General features: G+C 44.1%; 1 protein-coding gene across 4 annotated transcripts in view; it reads right to left on the bottom strand.

The window, feature by feature from the left end:
- Window positions 1–1,386: 1,386 nt before the first annotated feature.
- Window positions 1,387–22,142, bottom strand: part of ESYT2 (extended synaptotagmin 2) — a 147,889-nt gene continuing 127,133 nt past the window's right edge. For all 4 annotated transcript variants that reach the window (XM_090047595.1, XM_090047596.1, XM_090047597.1 and 1 more), the window contains 6 exons: window positions 20,344–20,729; window positions 14,154–14,252; window positions 12,015–12,146; window positions 9,093–9,198; window positions 4,738–4,787; window positions 1,387–4,659 (listed from right to left, as the gene is read on the bottom strand). In XM_090047595.1, the coding sequence (XP_089903721.1) occupies window positions 4,614–4,659; window positions 4,738–4,787; window positions 9,093–9,198; window positions 12,015–12,146; window positions 14,154–14,252; window positions 20,344–20,729 (819 nt within the window). In that variant the 3' untranslated portion in view covers window positions 1,387–4,613. The remainder of the gene's footprint in view (window positions 4,660–4,737; window positions 4,788–9,092; window positions 9,199–12,014; window positions 12,147–14,153; window positions 14,253–20,343; window positions 20,730–22,142) is intronic.

Raw genomic sequence — 22,142 nt, 5'->3', positions numbered from 1 at the left:
TAGGTCATCACTATGTTGACATAGAGCAACATGTAGAGGCACCCATAGAGTTTGAAATGTCAGAATTACACATGTAGGAAAGTTTTCCTGAAAACCCCCCCTGATATTTCAAATTAGGAGGAAACAGTTGTTTTACAATGTCAATGTCAATGAAATAGTGGACAAAGAAAAAAAGGGTTTTGATAATGTACTTAAACTTCCAAAAGGCCTTTGAAAAGGCCTGTTACAAAAGACTAGTAAAGAAAATAAGTAGCCATGAAACACGAAGTGTTGTCAAAAATTTGGAAGCGATCTGCGTCAGGTTTCAGAGCTTATGCCATTCTCTAATAAAGTTTAGAGTAAGACCTAATGTGGAGGCCATTAATCCATATCTGCCTCTCTTCCCTGGATGCATATGATACTGTTACTATGAGAGACAAGGTGGACCTCAGGTCCAATGCAGTATAGTAATTACACTGCTACTAACTCACAGAATTTAACACTAATCCCTACCTGAGTCCCACATTGGCCTCTTCTTCACTACCAGCTATAATGGGGAACATGCTATAATTAGACAGGAACACCCAGTAGTGTTTTAAAAAAATTATTGAATAACCCAATTCTCAGTTGCAACTTAAATTAGGTCATTAAAAAAACAGACCCTGAGGATTTCAAAACAGGTTCTTATTTTTACAGCTAAAATACATATTTAACAAGTTATCATTTTATTTTCCTGTTCTTCAAAGTCTCTCTCACCTTGCAGTATCCTTCCAGGAAGTGAAGACTAACAGAAGTATAGAACATATTACAATTCTGACAGTTCTCTTCTTCAGTTTCTCATTTTGGGAGAAAGCAGAAATTAAGAGCACTGAATAATGGGTCTAAAAACTAAAGCCTTGCTTTTAACCCCAGTTTAGTAATAAGCAGGAAGGCCTTAGGCAAATCATATGCCCTCTTTGTTTTTCCATGAAAATCAGATAATAGATACACACCCACCTTAGAGAAGTAAACCAGAAGTTCACCAGGGCCCCCCTTGGAGTCACCAGGAACAATGGCCACAAGCTGAGGGGGGATAGGTTTAGGCTAGATATTAGGAAGAACTACTTCACGGTAAGGGTGGCCAGAGCCTGGAATAGGCTGCCCAGAGAGGTGGTGCTCTCACCTTCCCCGGAAATCTTCAAGAGGAGAGTGGATAGGCACCTGGCTGGGGTCTTATGACCCCTGCCACCCCCAGTGCTCCTTCCTGCCCATGGCAGGGGGTCGGACTAGATGATCTGTCTAGGTCCCTTCCCACTCACTGATTCTATGATTCTAAGCACTGTATTGGTTGAGAAAATGTACAGACACTTTTTCAAGATATTAAACTATTGCAGGGACCTGCACAAAATGGAAATGCAACACATGGACTTCCAGATGAATTGTTTATTGAATAAATACATGCATCATAACGTAGAATTACATGAGCAAGAAAAGCAATATGCAACAAAACTGATTACCCTTTGTTCTCATTTCAACTCACCAGTTGCTGCAGCTCTGATGAAGGATTCAAAACAAAAGATTAATCCCCCTAACACAAATCCAAGGGACACAAGATGATCTAAGCATAAATTACACAAACTGAGTGTGGGTTTTCCTGTCAGCAAAGCACAGCACTTCTCAAAACTGTTCCAGTGTCAGTAAATACAACTAGCAAGGCTTGATTTTGTTTCTTAAACAATGGTTTAAACACCTTTACATGTTCATGAAATAAGGCACAGGATAAAGAAACAAACCACACAGATTAATTAGCTGACATGCAAACCTGGACTTGCTAATCAGACGGGTTTTGGGGCCCAAAGGGAAAATTGATGCATCTTCATGTCCTTCTCTCCCGCTTCAGCATTAAGAAGGAGCCATGTTTTACTCTATCACACTGCAAGATTTGTTTCTGTTACTGTGGGTGGAGTACAGGTTCTTAATCTGACCCTGTATTCATCCAAAGTAACATTTTCAAGAGCTCAGTGCCCAGTAGGACTACTGGCAATAGGAGCCTTATGTGCTCAACTATGTTGAAGACATGCCCTCTTCAGGTTAGACACCCACATGGAAGCCAGGTTCTCTTGAGAATCATGTCCAATTAGGGATGCTGAGCCACTCTCAAAGTCTGACTTGCAAATTCTATAATCAACTCAGTGCATTTATGCTACCATCTCATCTTTTACATAAACACAGCATTTTCCCCTTACGGAATATAGAAGGCAAAATGTGCAGCTTTTTTGTCTTTGAACACTTAGACTTACAGCAGAGAACAAGGCTAGGAGATTAATTTTAGCTAAGGAATGAACCCATTGGTGTCACTGGTCATGGAGTTATCCATTGTTGTCACCTAGATATACTCCAAAAATCTTTCCTTGCAGCGGGCTGAACTCAAGCGAAAGACACGTCACTGATTTATATTTCACTTATTTACATCACATTTTCCTTCCTATGCCTTCATTTACATCTACAGCAATTCTCTCTGTCCCTCTTTCCATTAAAGTTTAAACAGATAACTATTCCACAAGGAAAGTTATATATCAGAATATAGTCCATTGTATGTGTATAGATGCGTGTACATATTTATACATAACCCCTGATACAGACTGAAGCCTTTCCTAGTGACCCCCAACAACTGGGAAATACCATACATTCTTATGGGCGTAACGAGCCCTTGTCTCCACAGTCCAGTCTTGCAGTCTATACACAGGCAAAACTTCCCATTCTATAAAATAAAACAACTTCACTATAAAAGGCTACTACTGTAACAGGTCTGCAGGTGTGTGTGTATGTGTGTGCACGCGCGCATGTGTAACAGATATGCCATGTGAAAACAAAACAGACTGACATCAAACTAAAATTAGTTAATTCATAATTTTGATAGACAACAGGATACATCTATGGTAGGCACTTTGGTATATCTAGCAATGTAGGTATATTCTACACCTAGAATTAAGGTTCTGTCAGTAATGTCATTATAAAGCTAATTTTTCAGGAGATTATTATTCTGACTTAAAAGTTCTTTCTCGGCTGAGAGATTTTCTAGATCCTGACTGAATAATATACTTCTCATGTCTAATTGCATATTTACCCAAGATCATGAGCCTAGCAGCTCTGAAGGAGCTGGTCTGGTTTCCTGTATTCATAATGTACATTTTTATAACAGTCTGAAAAGCTTACAAAATGGAAAACTAATTTTATACAAACAAATCTCTCTGCGATTCATAACCTTAAGGTTGTAGTGGCACAAACCGATAAACTGCAGGAAACTCAATGTTTATGGTGATACTTTGACTTCATTTTTCATTTGGCTACTTTCTGCTTGGGGTGCATGAATTACTCTGCTCTTGCAGCAGACTATGGTAATATTTCTCTGGAACGCCAGTATTTCACAGGGAATCTACCTAAAAGATGGCATACTGAAAGAGTGTTACCTCAGGCACCTGGTACCTTTGAGGCAACTGTAGAAAGAGTTTCAACTCAGGAATTTTTTTTCATTCTCTCCCTTTTCTATTCTTCTTTATACTGTATTCAGTATAATAAAACTACCAGTAATCTGTTTGGTGAGCCTGAATTACAGATGACTTCATATGACTTATTAGTCAATGTAATGACAATGAAGTTAGGAAACTTCTTCAAGTGGTTAGTTATGAGACCAGGTTCTAACACGGGAGGTCATTGTCCTTGTCATAGCTTCAAAAGGTCACATGTCTGGTACTATGGGTTATGGGAATAAATAGCAAAAAGGATTAATAAGTGAATCTCCATAATAAAATATTGTACTGTGTTCATTTCTACATCAAATGAAAACCCAGATTTATATATCATGATTTAGGACAATCTTCTTTTATACAATATTTATAGAATTCTCAGCTCTAAACAACTTTGTTTATAATATTCTCTAGAATGACTTTCCAATAACATATTTCTATATAAATATTAAAATGTTATGTTTTTTACATTTTCTTTTTCCTAGCTTTACAGGCCAGAAACGCACTGTCTAAACTTAATAATTAAACCTTTTTAAAGTCTTTCAGGCTTTAAAAAAAGAAAAAGAAAAAAAGGAAAAAGAAAAACCTTCAAAATATTTATCTTAAAACCATTTTGCTGCAAAGACAAAAAAAAAAAAGAAAAAAAGAAACATATGTCAAAGAATTTAGCATGCATTTAGAGGAAAACATTTATGCCCTTCATCTAATTTTCTTCTAACTTTAAAACAACGTGGAAGAATTATTAAAAAAATAGTATATATTTACACAATGCAGTATATCTTGATGATATACAAAACAAACAGGTAAACAATGGAACAACCACTTTCACTTTCTGAAAGGTACAACGGCCATAAAGTTCAATTTAAACACAAGAGGTTACTCTACTGTACTATTGCACATTACAGTAACGTGTAAAATAGTTTAGCAACTTAAAATACAAAGTTTAACAATAAGATTGGCTAAGTTTACATAAAATGATCAAGTGTTTTAAAACTACTGAGGTGTGTCTAATAACTAAAATCAATGAAGCTATAAAAATAATATTGGTACATCTGTGGGAACAATGCTTTTAAAATATATAAAGGTTGGCAAAAGTCTGCTGGGCGAAATCCTAGGGTCCATGGATGTCTAGGTTGCAACATGTGGCCTTGTACCTTCTTCTGTCAAATCATACCTAAAAAGGGAAAGAGTGAAGAAGTTATTTAAAATACAACTATGTTATTTGGGAAAAAAAAGAAGACATTTTACTCACCATTTTGTCCAACCTTTGGAGAGTTCATCAGATGCCAGAGGTATCAATAACTGAAAAGAAAGATAAAGAGTGCTTAAGGAAATGTGCATGGATTTAAGGCTATGTACGATGGTCAGTCTCTACTGGAGAATCACAATTCTCCTGGTAGACACCACAAGTATACAGATCTTCATGTTTTTCCTCCCAGAGCAGAAATGGGTACTCCAGGAAAAAAATAACTTAGCAGCAGTCAAGGTTAAATTGGTCTCAGGAGAGCACAGGTGCCAACTTTGTTTTTTGCCAGTAGGTGCTTCCCTCCCCTTCCCCCCCCATTTCTGCACCAAGCCCCACACATGCCCAGAAGACGCAGTGCAATACTTCAACCTGGCTTGCCCTACATGGCTTGTGGGTGCTAAGCACCTGTTAATATTTTTCAGGCTGGGGCTTGAGCCCTTGAACACCCAGAGTCAGCGCCTATGCAGGAGAGTGTCTCCTGGGAGACTAAAGAACTATACACTTTCTTCCAGTGTAATTCCTCCTGGGGCACATCCACACAGACACGCATGTGCCTCTTGCAGCATCTCAAAAGAGAGACTCCTTTGAGACATTGCAAGATGCACACTGAGAACAAAAATCGTTCCCTGCGCTGCAAATTTGCAGCACAGGCTCAAAATTTGATACCTGGAGATTCAAGTATCAAAAAATACTCCAGAGAAGAAAGGCAGGGCAGGGCATGGTGCCAGACCATGCCCTGAGGCAACCAGAGCCCAAGTCCTCCACAGAGATGCACTGGTAGCCAGCCAGAGCATCTTCTATGGCTGGCCCTTGCCCTGGAGCTGAAGCATGCTGCCTGCTTGTGCTGGGCAAGCAGCAGTGCAGGTAGTGGGAACCTGGACCTGGGCTCCGTGCCAGGTAAGTAAGGAATTGGGGGCAGGGGACCATGGGGGGACCCCGCCCAGCCCCAGTCCCCTCTCGCTCCCCCAGCCGTCCCACTTGTTCTTCCCCCACCTCTCCTGCACAGCCCTCACTCACCAGCTGCAGCAGCAGCTGTTGGGGCCACATGGCACAGGCCCCCTGTGTAGTGTGGGGCAGCGGGGCTTGGCCCCTGGCAACCACACTGCTGCTGCTGCCACATCGTGTGGGTGTGGCCCAGCTCCGCAGGGCACCAGGCAGGACCATGTACTGTCTGGCAGCTCGGGGCTGCTCAGACTCAGTGGCACCGAGCCCCAGGTGACAGCTGCAGCGCCTCCGAGCTGCCTGACAGCGCAGGGTGCCTTGGCAAGCCAGGCTGCACCCAAGTGATGCAGCAGTGTGGGTACCAGGTGCCCAGGCCTGAGCCCTACAGGGGGCTGTGCCCTGAGGCCTGCCAGGTGCCCAGGCCTGAGCCCTACAGGGGGCTGTGCCACGAGGCCCTGAGTACCCCAATCGCTGCTGCCACTGCCGGTAAGCTGTGGGCAGTGTGGGAGGCTGGAGTCGAGACAGGGAGCGATTAGGGGAGGGCAGAAGCTGAGCAGGGGAAGCGATCAGGAGGCTGGAGCAGAGTGGGAGAATCCCTGAATCGTCTCCAGCCTCCTGCTTGTTTCCCTGCTCATGTCCAACCTCCTGAGGCAGGAGACTGGAGATGAGCTGGGGGGGGCCAGCGGGAGGGGAGGGCTTTGTGGGGGGTGGTGCTGGGACCCTGAAGGTGGAGCAGTGCATGCACTGTGTGAGGGGGCTGCACCCTGTGGGAGGTGGAGGAACCACCCCTCCTAAGCAGCCCCTCCACATAGTCCCCCCACACCTACCCACATACTGACCCGCATCCTGCCACATCCCTCCACCTGCCTTCCCACCCTCTCTCCTGCAAATCCCACATCCCCCCATGTGATAAGGGAACGAAAAGCAAATATCAAAACACAGATATTTAGTATTTATTGTATTATGATGGCAGAGACACTGGTAGGCTTCCACATTGCTTTAACATTGTAAATATAGCAATAAAACATTGCCCATTTAATCGATCCCTGTCTCTCTTTCTTTTGTTCTAATTGTGGAATAACATGGATTTTGGGGTATTTTAAAAAGTGAATTTGGGATGCTGCTTCAGCAGTCCAAGTGGGACAACCAAGTGCCTAGGTCCCAGAAGCTCCTGAGAGCAAGTAGTCCTGAGCTGCTGGCTAGGACAGGTTTTTATACTGCTGGGGCCAGCACAGTTGCTGGCTCCTGCCTCTAGCTCCCCCTGGTGGCAGATCCAGGAGAAGCCAGGCAGGGTTATTTTGCCCCAAGTGGCACAATTTGCCCCACAATGAAGTGCATGTCCAGGCATGTGCAGTGAGGCAAAAAGCCCAAGCTCAAATTTGTGCCACTTCTATCTGAACTGCTGCAAAAGCACATGCCTGCATGTGTGGACATGTACCTGGGGTCCAGAAGGAGTAAAGTTGGGGAAAGGCTTCCTGCCTTCCTGTGCCCTGGCGGCATCCCAGTCTTGAGAAGGCATGGGGTGTAGCTGCTTCCCCCTTCCCATAGACTGGAAGGTGAGGAGAGCACCACTCTCTGCCTCTTCCTCAAATGGGGCGGTCCCTGATTTGGGGAGGAGGCTGGGGGCTTTGCCGGCTTTTGCCAGTTCATTCTCATCACCCCACCACATGATTGAATAGTGGGATGGTGATTTAAAAGCTAGCAGCTGGGGAAAGGGTTTGGGGGGCTTTTAAATTAGTGCCCTGGTGCTCAGCTGGGCTGTGGGGCAACAAGGGAGAGCACCTCCAAACACCACTCCTGGGCCCTCCAGCTTTTAAATCACTGCCTCTGCTGCTAAATTGAGTGGTAGATGGTGGCAAGGGGAAGCCAAAGGGGCCAAGATCCAGGCATGCAGAGAGTTTCTCCAGACCAGTTCCTGGCTCCATCTAACTTCCTCTTGCTGCCCATGCCACCCAGCTGACCTGGAGCTGTGTGGGCAAAGCAGGCTGCTGTGCTATGGTGGTAAGGCTCAGGAGCTTTGCCACCACAGTAAAATGCCCACACCTCACTCTGCACTGCTCTCAGTCAACCTAGAGTATGTGGAGTGAGGCTGGCAACCAACCCAGAAATGCCACCGGTGTTTCCCTCCGTGCTCCCACATTCTTAGGGGGGCACTGGCAGTCACCCACCACTCCCTGGCTGGCGAGGGCCAATCTCAGGGGGGGCAAGTGTCCCCCCCCATGCCCCTCTTACGCATCGCCTATGTCTGGGTCAATCTGGAGGACTGCAAGGAACTGGGGCTGTTGTCCTGCAAGGGAGAATCAGAAGGGTTCCCACCACAAAACGGCCACTTTCTTTCAATCAGCTGATTGACGGGATTGGGGTGAAGAATAGTGGGCATACTTCTGGGGTGGGAACTCCTGGTGATTATCAGTGGCAGCTGCTGCTTTTCAGCAGCTTCCTACAGCCATTTGACAGTTGGTCCCCTTCCCTGGCAAGGGAGAGGATAGGCTGTCAATGGGCTCCCCTGAAGTCAGGAGTTACTTGGACAACAGCCCTCTAGTGCTCCCTGGCTATGAAGCTCTCCAGCCATGGGGCTGGAAGAATGTCTGTACATTCTAGCTCCCAGGTTGTTTTTGTACCAGAAGAAATTCTTCTAGCTATTCTTCTACCAGAATAAATTCTTGTGGTAGAAATGCATGTTTGTATGCAACCTATGTTTAAACATTGCTCTTAGAGGTCAAAACCTGACAATGTTGTAGACTACAAGGTATGCAACATTGCCAGTAGAAAGCATCTTACATTTGTGCTGTAATGCAATTTCTGGAGAAGACTAAAGTTGTTGGTTTTAAATGATAATGTAATGCCGTAAGTAAATACAGCTGCAATCAGCTGAGGTAGCTGTGCTAAAAGCCCCCTCGTTTAACTGTAAGGAAGGATATTTTGATTAAGTGAGAATTTGTTGTGGGCACTTTGATAAATGCCTTCACTTGGCTCTTCCTTTCTCTGCAAAGAAAATCTGCCTAATGATGGTTTCTGTGGCAGTATTTGCAGAAATAGTCCTTAAAAGTTAAATGGCTAGATCCCAGGAATTATAATTATGGGAAAGTATATTCTGGGATTTGACTCAGGTTCTACTCTTCCTTATCTGATTAAATAACTGAAAATTCAGTCTTCCAGAGCACTTCAGTTTTTGCTCTTCTTAGCATATGGTTCAGCAGTAGCATATATTTTCCATCTGATTATTTGGTGTCTATTCTTTTATTTCCTTCACAACTCCCGCTATCTCCAGCAATTTGCTCATTTTCTCAATGTCACTGTTTTAACAAAATGATAAGTCTCAACTGGGTTACTTACTAAGAGTCAACAACAGCAAGCTCAGGTCCATGGAGAATTTTATTAAAAGTGCAATAACATTTATCTGCTTGTTTTCAACTTACCTTGCCAAGCAGCCCTTTGTCTTTGGACAAGAAACCACCACTGTTTTTCACTGCTACATCGAGCGTTCTCCTCTGTACTTCAGGAAAGGAAACACTGAAATCGAAACTAACATGAAAAATATTGATATAGATAGAATTTGGGACTTGAAATGTGCAAAATCTTCTGGACTCTCCTAGTTCAGTTTCTACTAATAAACACCCACTGCTGACCTATTCCTAGAAACCTTTTTTTTAAACATCCCAAAATAAAAGCACACAAATGGGCATGTGGTAAAAGAGAGAAGATAATCCCAATAATTTGATGCTCAATTAAAATGTTTGGAATTGTGTGATGCTGTCCCAGACCATTTTCTGAGAATCCACTGCTAATAAATGGATCATGGACTGGCTTTCTGGGGCAAATAAAAAAATAGACTTCTGTTCTCTAGGTTGAGGTACTGTTAAACATTCTGTTATCAGGACTTGGTACTGCTACCAGCAGATCTGTCCTTCTCTCATCCATGGTACTGCACATACAATATCTCCATAGAGATTCTCAAATCCTGCCATATTGCACAGAAGAATGCAAATTTTCCCTCTGCTTCTGGAACCATCTGTACTAATGGAGAGTGGGGGTAGAATCTGTCCAATAATGGCCATACAGGTACATTTACAAATTTTTCAGTGTAATGCCAACTTCTGATTCGCTACTTTGCCCTCTCAGGCAAGAGAACTCAAATGTTACCTGTGGAAAGGAGGATAAAGATGCAGGTCTCACGGAAATCAAACGTATTATAAAACCAGCCTATTGGGCACTTTTACAGGTGCTCTGGGGGCGAGGGAGGGGTGGTGCTTTTTAAAGCACCACAGTGTCTTGTGTAAGAGTAAACCCACACTTGAAAATGGTGGTGAGGGTGCTTGAATTAAAACTCATTGAATGTTCGATGAGCTTTAGCTCAAGTGCCCCCAACGCCATTTTTAAGCATGGGGATGCTAATATACGAGATGCAGGAGGCTGCTGGAGTGTGATAATTACCATGCTCCAGCAATTTAATTAATCGAGTCTGCTTCAGCACACTGTAATTACAGTGCATTAGAGCAGTCTGCGCTCGTGTACAGGCACTAATTATGTTTTCCTTGTTTATCTGTAAAACCAGGGCTCTAGTAGAGTCATTTCAACCCCTTTTGCTAACATATCATAGGGAGACCAGATGTCCATCCTTCTCTGCCACTATACCCGCTCTTCCCCCAACGGGACATATGGCCTCCTGAACTGGCTGTAGGCAATGGCAGACACCCAGCATTTCCCTCTGTGGTAACAAACCCTCCTGAGGGCTGAGCTAGTACGACTCAAGTCACCAGAAGAAGGTCACTTGTATACAGAATACCACCTGGGGCACTTTGTCAAGGACAGCACCAAGGAGGGAAGACTTGGTTTCCACATTTCCGCTATAAAGTCAGAAGTATTACATAGCAGAATAGAAAATGAAACCTTGCAAGAACTGCATCATTTTGCAAGGCTCTTTCACCTCAGAACTGTTGTATTAACAATTATGTTAATTTTCTCGTAGACTGAAAATAGAAGAAAAGGTGCTCTTGAATATCCTCAGCCTAGAGCTACCCCATACTTCTCAAGGAGCCCACACGTAACCTAAATTTTCTTTGTCTTTTCACGATTTACTGTTTATAGGTTTAAAGATGTGCATGTCCCACCAGTCATAAATGGTGATATCTGGGATGAGGCATAGTCATAGAATGGTTAAGACATTTTGCTATGGCTCCAGAGATGCATGTTCAAACCTTGTCGGCGCTGAAGACTACTTATGCCCAGTTGGTTTTCGAGCTGGGACGTCAAATGCAGCCACACGTGAAAGTAGGCAACAGCACAAGTTAATGGTGCATCTCAATCACATTTCCCCCAGGGGCTTTTAGGATTCAGTCCGTTGTTGCCTGAAATTTTTCATTGCACTACCACTTACAATTGATATACAAGTATACAAGTCCATCACTCCTCTCCGTTTACTGAAGTGGAAGCACATTTATAGTATTATTTTATTTGTAAGTCTGCAAAACATTTTATCTAGATGCAATATATAGGAACAGCTTGTTATGTTATTCCTATATTCTCAAAACGATTGTTCTCAAAAAGTTTCCCAAGTTCTCAAAAAGGTCTCAAAAGAGCTATAGTCTCAAAAAGTTTGTTTTAAATATGTATCCATTTTAACACAAAAATCACTTAAAAAGCACATTTGTCAGTCATCAAAAAAGCCAGAATACATAATTAAATTGTTTACAGTTCAAGTGAAGTCAAATGAGAAATTCAAACTGACAGTATACAGAAGAAGTTTTAGATAAAATGAATATTCATTTATACCAATGCCCGTATTTACAGAGGTTCCAGAAGTTCCTAACGCCTTTGTAAAACTGGGGCCCATAATCTAATCAAAACCATCAGATGCTGCCTACATTAGGAGGCTGTTAGCAACACTGGTTCGACTCTACAGATGTGAATATTGGAAGCTCTCCTTGAAAACACTTCACTAAACTGCTGCAAATACTTCGACAAATATGTTAACTGGAATGCCTCTTGGCACAAATAGATGCCTTCACTGCTTCAAAGACTACAGTTACCACCCACCTAGAGTTGCCAATCTTAATATTACTGGAGATAAGTTGGCTAGCAGCAAGGCACATTTCTGAAAGCTTTTGCTTCCTTGAATAGGGCATTAGGTATCATATGCCACATCTACACTCCTGTTTCCATCAGATCCTACTGGCAAAACTCTTCCAATGGAGAAACAAGCAGGCCAAATTCTGTAAATTGTGTAATACAGAGTAAAGAGATTACAACTTGCCATCTCATTTGAAAATCGCCTGCCTATCCCAAGTTTATGCACTGGAAGTTTAATAGCTTTATATATTACATAATGTATTTTAACATACGTTTGATCGAAGACTGGATTTAATGTCTTCTTTGATACATGTGTTTTTCGTCTTCCCGATCTTCTCTTGTCAGGCAATAAGTACAGTCGTACATAGGGATCTGATCCCTCCTCTGAAAAGGCAATTAGATTTCTGTGGCCCAAAAAAAAGGACAGAGATTCTCACCAAAAAGGAAAAATAGTAGAAAATAAATAAGAAAAAAACAGTGTATTTGCCTCCTATTTATATATATATTCTTGTCTGTCTTGCATCTTCATCTTTCATTTTGTCAAATCAAGAAAGAGGTACTGCTAGGCTGTCTCAGCACTAAGTGAGGATATGAGAAGGTATACATATTTAATTCTGTCATTAATATGAAGAGGAATTGTTTAGGGACAGTCAAAGGTGATATATATAGGAATGGGGCAATGAAACTGAGTAACACCTGAAGATTTTATACTGTGGAAAAACTCTCCTAAGAAATGCAGTAAAGCTTCAACATGAGAGATTTCATAGGAACACTGAAAAGAAGGCCTGGGAAAAGACCTCAGGAGGTCAAGTCCAGCCCCCTGCTCCAAACAAAATCAACCCTAACTAAATCATGCAGTCAAGTGTCTGTTCAACCTGATTTTGAAAATGTCAAAAGACAGAGGTTCCACAACTTCTTTAGGCAGCCTGTTCCAATGCTTAACCACCTTCATAGTCAAAAAATTCTTCCCACTCTCCAACCTAAATTTCCTCTGCTGCAGCTTGAGAACATTACTCCTAGTCCTGTCCCTTAAGACCACAGAGAATAGTCTATCTCTGTCCTCTCTTTAATCATCCTTCAGGTATTTGAAGACTTATGAAATCCCCCTCAGTCTTCTCTTCTCTAGACTAAACTATCCTAGTTCTTTCAGCCTGTCCTCATAAGTCATGTTTTCTAGGCCAGAGTCATTTTTGTTGCTCTCCCCTGGACTATTTCTAATATGTTCACATCCTTCTTGAAGTGTGGGGCCCAAAACTGGAAACAGTATTCCAGATGATGCCTCTCCAGTGCTGAATACAGCTGAAAAATCAGTTCCCTTGATTTGCAAATGACAATCCTGTTATTACCATCCAGTATGCTATTGGCTTTTTATTTTATTTTTTTTGCAACAAGAGCACAGCTAATATTCAGCTTAGGGTCCAGTGCAACTCCCAGGTCCACCTCTGCAGTACTGCAACCTAGCCAGTCATTTCTCAGCCTGTACTTGTGCATGCAATTATTCCGTTCCAAGTGCAGGACTTGGCATGTGTCCTTGCTAAATTTCATGTGATTGATTTCAAAGCATTTCTCCAGGTCACTCTGGATCCTAGCCTTACCCTTCAAACTGGGTTGGAGAAAAAAATTAACAAAATACTGACTCAGAAAAAATCCTCTATTTAGAGGTAGGTTTTGAACGATGACTTAAGTTCATCTCCCCCGGTTCGTGGATGGAACTAGCATTGTGATTTGATACTCAATAGCTAAATAAGGTTCACAAAGATATGAAGGATGAAATGAGTTATATGTGTGATGCTTAAGAGCTGAAAAAGTGCTGTTCTCTGGCTACCAACTCCAGTGGTATTAACTTGCTGAACTACATCAACACTTTTCTGACGTGAGAGTTAGCCACAATTGTTTATTAGAGGGTCCTGTTGTGGCAGGTTCTGTGTAAACTAAAATACATATAACCTACAATATAATGAGACAAGACAAGTTAGGAAAGGAAAGGTGAGATGAGGTAATTTACAGAATGTCATACACGAGGTAAATGGTAGACAGAGCTGGAAGCACCTATGGTTCTTGAATTCAGTCCACAGCCATATTCCTTAGATGTACTTCTTCCCAAAAACTTCACAGGGTACTTGAACTTTTTCCTCAAAAAGTGACAGCAACTCTTTTATGTAACTTTCAGGCACTGCTGAGATCTAGATACTGTTGTTGAACTATAATTAGTTAGGCAATATCCAAATAACAGAGATTTGGCTACTTAACTGTCGTTTTTTTTAACTGATAAAAACTTTTTTGGCATTTGCAAATTACTATGGTACATGTGATTTAAAAAACAAACAAACAATCAAAACGTGCTTTGGCCAACAGCTGAGTAAGTCTGCAGAGAGACATGCACAAAGATGCAGTTTGGTGTCTTTGCTCACCTGCAAGAAAGTACCACCACCATTAGTTTGTTTCTTTGTGAGCTATGACGAATTGTTAGCTGAATCTGCCCTAGTGGAGACTGTCCCAAAGTTGTCCCGCTGCAAGTAGAAACAGAACATTCCAGTCAATATCTGAATATATACAAAAGAACAGATTACTTGAGTTATACATGCAGATCCATGTCACTGATGCCATGCACTATTTATTTCATTTTTTGTTAGGCAGAGCTTTCTAATGATACATATGCAAGAAATGCAGCTCCAAGGGAAAGAATGCAGAGCGTAATTAGCCTAAAAACTGCACCAGTGCTCTGCTGTTAGGTTTCCATTACCTGAATCACTACAATCTGTATACTATAGATACAACTGTTCATTTGACTTCCATTTTCATCCTGATACACTTTACCTTGCTTATAAACTTTGCTGTCAAAAAGGAGGAGGTAGTACTCAAGATAGTTCTGAACAAGTGATGTTCTCCAAAAAGACTTTGAAAAAAAATCACCACATATGAATTTTTCTGAAGAGGAAAACTGAAGCAGCATTAACAAAACTGATGAAACTAGAGCAAGACTATATTCAGGACCACAATAAGAGAGCAATTTTAGTGGGAGAGGAACAAGAAGTGTCCTATTTTCCCTCCTCCTGAACATCCCTCCATTCTCCACCACTGTGCAAGACAGGACACACTAGGCTAGATGGACCTACGGTTTGACCCAGTAAATAGCATTTCCTATGTTGATTTTAGTTTTCATCTCTAAATTCTATAATAATACCAGTAAAAACCCTCCCTGGTGATAAATAACAAACAGAAACGGACACCAGGTTGTAATCTTCCTACTTGTAATTTACAGCTGGATATTAGTTAAGCTTCTAAACCAGGGGTGGGCAAAGTCCAGTGGACTCCATTTCCCAGCAGCTCCGCATGCCCGGGGAAGGGGTATGTAGGCAACAGATGCTCTGCCTCTGCTCCAGACCGTGCTGTCAACACTGCAAGATCCCAGCCCTGGCTGTGGACCAACTCTTCACCCAGCTGTGTACCCTGCCACCACTGCTGGAGCTGGTCTCCATGGAAACCCTGGCTCTGCGCTGTAATGGCACAGCAGCTGCTGAGGTCTCCATGGAAATCAGCTGTAGCAATGTGGGCAGGGGCTGCTGAGAAATGGGGAAATGCAGGCAGGGGCTGCTGAAATCCAGCCACTGGCCAGATCTGCCATTTTGCCAACTCCTGTTCTAAGCTAATTTGAATTTAAATGCTCCTGCCATTTTATTTAAGTAGAATGAAAAAAACAAACTTAATTTTTTTTGCAGTTTACCCAGGAGTGACTACACACAAGACTCCACTAAGGTTCCCAAACTATTCAAACTGGAACATAAACACAAGAAACTTCACTTCCATTTTTTGGAATAATAAATTGGAAGCAAACCAAAACACAGGTTTGCAAAAAATGCTTCATCAGGCATAAACTTGTCAGTGGGATCAAAATACGGCAATGTATTTTATCCTGTCTTAAATAATAAGCTCTCTTGATTTAAACAGTTGAACTAAAAGCTGATACAAAAATACTGGGAGAACAGGTACGAGGCCTTGGCGACTCTGCAGGAGATGGAAAGGGAGGAGGAAACCCTTGGGCAGGAAGAAACGCCACATTCTTCACACTCCAAACAGATCAAGAGAGCCGAGAGGACCCAGAAGAGGAGGAGACGCGTGCTCGTCATAGGCGATTCCATCCTGAGAGGTGCGGAAGGGCCCATTTGTCGCCAGGACCCTTCAGCACGAGAGGTCTACTGCCTGCCTGGAGCTAAGATTCGGGATGTGACGGAGGTAATCCAGGCCAGGATCAAGCCCACCGATTACTACCCCATGGTCCTTGTCCATGTGGGTACTAATGATGCGGCCAGGAGACCCCCGATCACCTGATGGCGGACTACCAGGCTCTGGGCGGCGTGCTGAGGGAATTTGGTGCACAGGTGGTATTCTCTTCCATCCTACCAGTGAACGGACGCGGCAGACGGCATGAGAACTGCATCCGAGAGACCAACTGGCGGCTTCGGCAGTGGTGTCTCGAGGCAGGCTTCAGCTTCCTGGACAATGACCCACACATTACAACGAGGGACATGCTCAGCTGGGATGGGCTTCACCTGTCCCCCAAAGGTAAGCGTGTGTTTTCTTACAGGTTGGCGGATCTCCTCCAGCGGGCTTTAAACTAGGCTCGTCGGGGGGAGGGGAAGATGAGGGCGGGGGAAGCTGTGGACCACCAAACCAAGTGGCACCAACAAGGACAGCCCAGCCTGAAGAAAGAGAGCTTTGGGAACATGAAAGACAGGGGGTGGACAGCAATACGGCACAGGTAAGGAACGAGAAGGTAAGATACAAAGAGCCCTTTGGGACTTGGAGAGGGGGGGCAGCAAAGGCACCAGTCGCAGGGCTCAAGTGCCTATATACTAATGCTAGGAGCATGGGGAACAAGCAGGATGAACTAGCGCTCCTGGTTGCACTAAACGCCTATGACTTAGTGGGGCTGACGGAAACCTGGTGGGATTCATCCCATGACTGGGCGGTACATATCGAGGGCTATAGATTGTACAGAAAGGACAGGGTGGGGAAAAAGGGGGGAGGGGTTGGGCTCTATGTTAAGGAGCAATATACATCAACCCTCATCAAGACAGAATCAAAGGATGAGGAAGTAGAAGGACTGTGGGTTAGGCTACATGGGGGGCAAGGAGAAAAGGATTTGGTGGTAAGGGTCTGCTACAGACCCCCACATCAAGGGGAAGAAATAGATTTGGGGCTCCTGAGGCAACTCTCAGAGACCATAAAAGCTAAAGAGGCGGTGGTCATGGGGGACCTAAACTACCCGGACATCTGCTGGGAGACACAGACAGCAAAGTCCCACCGCTCACGCAGGTTTCTAACCTGTGTACAGGACCTCCACCTGACGCAGGAGGTACATGGTCCCACTAGGGGGAATGCCTTACTGGATCTGGTATTGGCAACGGAGGATGACATAGTAGGGGACCTACAGATCGGTAGCCATCTGGGGGACAGTGATCACCTAAAAATACAATTCAACATAAGGCGTCGAGTGGGTAAGGTAACTAGTAGGGTGAACGTGCTGGACTTTAGGAAAGCTGATTTCAGTGAACTCAGGCGATTAGTGAAGGACGCACTACAGAGTAGTAGTTTTGAAATGATGGGAGCCCAAGAAGGGTGGCTGTGCCTTAAGGAAACTATCCTTCGAGCACAAAGCGAGACGATCCCCGTGAGAGGTAAAAGAGGGAAAGGGGCCAGGAGGCTTCCCTGGCTGACCAGAGAAATCCAGGGCAGACTAAGGGCCAAAAGGGGAGCACATAAAAAGTGGAAACAGGGAGAGATCACCAAAGAGGAATATACCTCTTCTGTTCGTGCTTGTAGGGAGGCAGTTAGACAGGCCAAAGCTACCATGGAGCTGAGGATGGCAACCCAAGTAAAAGACAATAAGAAATTGTTTTTTAGATATATAGGGAGTAAAAGGAAAGCCCAGGGGGAATAGGACCTCTGCTAAATGGGCAGAAACAATTGGTGACGGACAGAGGGGACAAGGCTGAACTCCTCAACGAGTTCTTCGCCTCAGTGTTCCTAAGCGAGAGGCACGACAAGTCTCTCACTGGGAGGGTAGGGAGGCAGCAGCAAGGCACCAGACTTCCATGCGTGGACCCTGAGGTGGTGCAGGGTCACTTGGAAGAACTGGATGCCTTTAAGTCGGCAGGCCCGGATGAGCTCCATCCGAGGGTACTGAAGGCACTGGCCGACATCATTGCAGAGCCACTGGCGGGAATATTTGAACGCTCGTGGCGCACGGGTCAAGTCCCGGAGGACTGGAAAAGGGCCAATGTGGTTCCCATTTTCAAGAAGGGGAGGAAGGAGGACCCGGGCAACTATAGGCCAGTTAGTCTCACCTCCATCCTTGGCAAAGTCTTTGAAAAAATTATCAAGGCTCACATTTGTGAGAGCCCGGCTGGGCAAGTTATGCTGAGGGGAAACCAGCATGGGTTCATGGCAGGCAGATCGTGCCTGACCAATCTAGTCCCTTTTTATGACCAGGTTACAAAACGCCTCGACGCAGGAGGAGGGGTGGATGTCATATACTTGGACTTCAGGAAGGCCTTTGATACGGTATCCCACCCCATACTGGTGAACAAGTTAAGGGGCTGTGACTTGGATGACTGCACAGTCCGGTGGGTGGAGAATTGGCTGAAGGGTCGCACCCAGAGAGTCATGGTGGATGGGTCGGTTTCGACCTGGAGGGGTGTGGGCAGTGGGGTCCCACAGGGCTCGGTCCTTGGACCGATACTCTTTAATGTCTTCATCAGTGACTTGGATGAGGGAGTGAAATGTACTCTGTCCAAATCTGCAGATGACACTAAGCTATGGGGCGAAGTGGACATGCCGGAGGGCAGGGAGCAGCTGCAAGCAGACCTGGACAGGTTAGACAAGTGGGCAGAAAACAACAGAATGCAGTTCAACAAGGAGAAATGCAAAGTGCTGCATCTAGGGAGGAAAAATGTCCAGCACACCTACAGCCTAGGAAATGACCTGCTGGGTGGCACGGAAGTGGAAAGGGATCTTGGAGTCCTAGTGGACTCCAAGATGAACATGAGTCGGCAGTGTGACGAAACCATCAGAAAAGCCAATGGCACTTTATCGTGCATCAGCAGATGCACGACAAATAGGTCCAAGGAGGTGATACTTCCCCTCTATCGGGCGCTGGTCAGACCACAGCTGGAGTACTGCGTGCAATTCTGGGCGCCGCACTTCACGAAGCATGCGGATAATCTGGAGAGGGTCCAGAGAAGGGCCACTTGTATGGTTAAGGGCCTGCAGGCCAAGCCCTACGAGGAGAGACTAGAGAAACTGGACCTTTTCAGCCTCCGCAAGAGAAGGTTGAGAGGCGACCTGGTGGCTGCCTATAAGTTCATCAGGGGGGCACAGAAGGGAATTGGTGAGTATTTATTCACCAGGGCCCCCCCGGGGGTTACAAGAAATAATGGCCACAAGCTAGAAGAGAGCAGATTTAGATTGGATATTAGGAGGAACTTCTTCACAGTTCGAGTGGCCAAGGTCTGGAACGGGCTCCCAAGGGAGGTGGTGCTCTCCCCTACCCTGGGGGTCTTCAAGCGAAGGCTAGATGTGTATCTAGCTGGGGTAATGTAGGCCCAGCACTCTTTCCTGCTTATGCAGGGGGTCGGACTCGATGATTTATTGAGGTCCCTTCCGACCCTAGCATCTATGAATCTATGAATCTATGAATCTATGGGTTAGTTTACACAATGAAAAAAAAAACGTTAATTTAAAAAAAGTTCCTACAGACTACAAAGATGAATGAGTAGGTATAAATTTCCACAGTAGCATAGCACCAGCCCTGGGTACTGACTTAGTGGCCACCAGTTTTGTGTCCCCTCTACCATCCCATCATGCTCCTACTCTGGGTGCAAAGGCTGCTTGTTATGTATCTCAATAATCTCCCGAGGTCCCTTCCAGCCCTGATGTCTATGAAATCTATGAAATCTGGGTTGCCATCCTTTCATGTATTACAGAATGGCTGCAGCACTGTCTTTACTGAAAAGTGCTACTCTTTTGCAACAATATCAAAAATGAATTAATAATAATAACAATTAAAAAACCCAAGAGAGAATCTAAACAACAACCAAGGCCTGTTTCAGTGATCCTAATTAATCTAAAGGGAATTAATTATTCACATAACATTCTTTAGTTGTCATCCTTCTGGGCAACTCTAAAACCAGTTACATTGAGCCTATCTGCTTTCATGACATTAATGCCAGTAGGTTCCAGAAGGGTCAGCAATTCACCACTCTGTGTGATGGACTGATATCATACTGGCCAAAAACATGGTTTTGCTTCTCTCAACACTACCTAGCTAATAAGAGAGGAAGCTGGACTTCATTTTACCTTTTACATCAACAAAAAGCTGTCAGGTAAGTTGTACTTGCAGAATCTTTCTTACCAAGAAGTTATGAAGCAAAAAGCACAGAGACTGATTTTTTTTATATAAACTAAAGTTGAGTTTGCAGTGCTAAGCCACTACAGAAAACATTTCTGAACTGCAAATGGAGTAGGATTTTTTTTTTTTTTTACAATACTGCTGCTAATGTTTTCAGATGCAATGAAAAAAACAAGTTTGTAAGATCCTACTTTTCAAGTTGCCGTAGTCTTTGCCGTAGTTCCTGTGTAGCAATGGGCAGCGATATGTCTGAGGCTATACTTGGAGTTGGTTCTTTGACTGAGAAGTGGCTGGGAGAAGAGGTGAAGTTGGAGCCATGGAGACTGGAGGAACTTCGGCTGAGATCTGTCGGCCACTGGGGACTGGCATTAGGAGTTTGGCTTTTTTCACCCAGATCAGTTTTTTTATCACTGTCAATCACTGGGGAAGCTTGGACAGGCTTATTTGAATCAGCTGGTGGAGAAACAGGGACCTGAGCCTTAAAAGATTTTCTTGTGTCTTTGGAAACAGAAGGCCTTTTTACTTGGGCTGAGTGTTGGTGATCTGGAGACCTCTCCTGCTTTTCAAGAGAAAGTACCTAGATAGTAAAAATACACATAACATTAAAGATCTACCATGGTATACAGGAAATAAAGACTTTTTTATATTAGATTTTTGGTAAGCTATACTGTATTTACTCAAATATAAAACAATCCCTCCAGTGATTAGATTCTATAAATGGAAAATTTATAAATTTGTTATAATTTTCCAGGGGTGTAGGTAGTAGCTGTTGTTGGTCTAAGGACATAAACATCCCACACCAGAACGGCATCCAAGCCTGCCTTACATATCTACAGGAACAAGATTACAACTCAGAATACAGACCCAAAGATATTACTGACCTTATACACTTCATCCTCACACACCACAATTTCACTTTTAATAATCAACACTTCCTCCAGATGATGGGAACAGCTATGGGCACCAAAATGGCCCCACAGTATGCCAACCTTTTTATGAGCCACCTGGAAGAAGACTTCCTTAAGAACTGCACCATCAAACCCTTGTTATACTTAAGATATATCACTGACATCTTCATCATTTGGACTGAAAACCTACAATCTCTGAGTTCCATCAAAAATTTAACAATTACCATCCCTCCATCCAACTTTCTCTAGAATACTCCAGCACCAACATCTCGTTTTTAGACGCGATGATCAGTATCCAGAATGATAAAACTTCCTCAAGCCCAGAACACACTGAATGGATCCAGACCACACCATGACAAGAAATGCAAAACCTGCCAACACATCTCCACCACCCCCACAATTACTACACCCCACAACAGAACCATCATCATTCCCGGATCTTGCAGCTGCACCTCCAGAAATGTAGTACATCTCATCCAATGCACCAAATCCCCTGATGGAAAATACATAGGAGAGACCAAATAACAACTGCGCACCAGAATGAATGCACACTGGAAATCTATCAAAGATAGGAATACCCAATTACCTGTGGGGGCACATTTCTCATAAGAAAACCACTCTTTCCAATGTCTCAGTCCTGATCCTCAAAGGAAATTTACAAAACACTTCCCAGAGATGAGCCTATGAATTGCACTTCATCAACCTCCTTGTCGCAGTACACTCAGGTGCCCTGTGCCTGAGAGCGGAGACTGCTCTGGGGAGACCCCTAGTGGCAAAAAGGGGGAGGCTCAGCTGCCAGTCACCAGGGCTGCACAGGTGCTGGTTGCCAGGGCAACTGGTAAAACCAGCTGACAGGAAGGGGAAGGGCTTATCTCTTCTTAAGCCCAGGTAGGAGGCCAGGAGGGCAGTCCCTCTTCAGCAGCCGTGGGAGTAGGCACTCAGCTCGGACAGACAGAGGGGAGGACTCTGGCAGTGAGAGCATCCCCCGGTTACTGCTGGGGTTGGGGAGCCCTCCTTCCCCCCCTGCTCCCTCACTCTCTAGTAGGGAGTAGATTTTGTTTGACCGGACAGTCTAGTTTTTA

This window comes from Crocodylus siamensis, chromosome 5 (assembly GCF_052110815.1).
Source record: "Crocodylus siamensis isolate JL-2025a chromosome 5, ASM5211081v1, whole genome shotgun sequence".
In the NCBI taxonomy this organism is placed as follows: Eukaryota; Metazoa; Chordata; order Crocodylia; family Crocodylidae; genus Crocodylus; species Crocodylus siamensis.
Note: the sequence above shows the minus strand (reverse complement) of the source record. Positions and strands in the feature narration are given on the sequence as shown.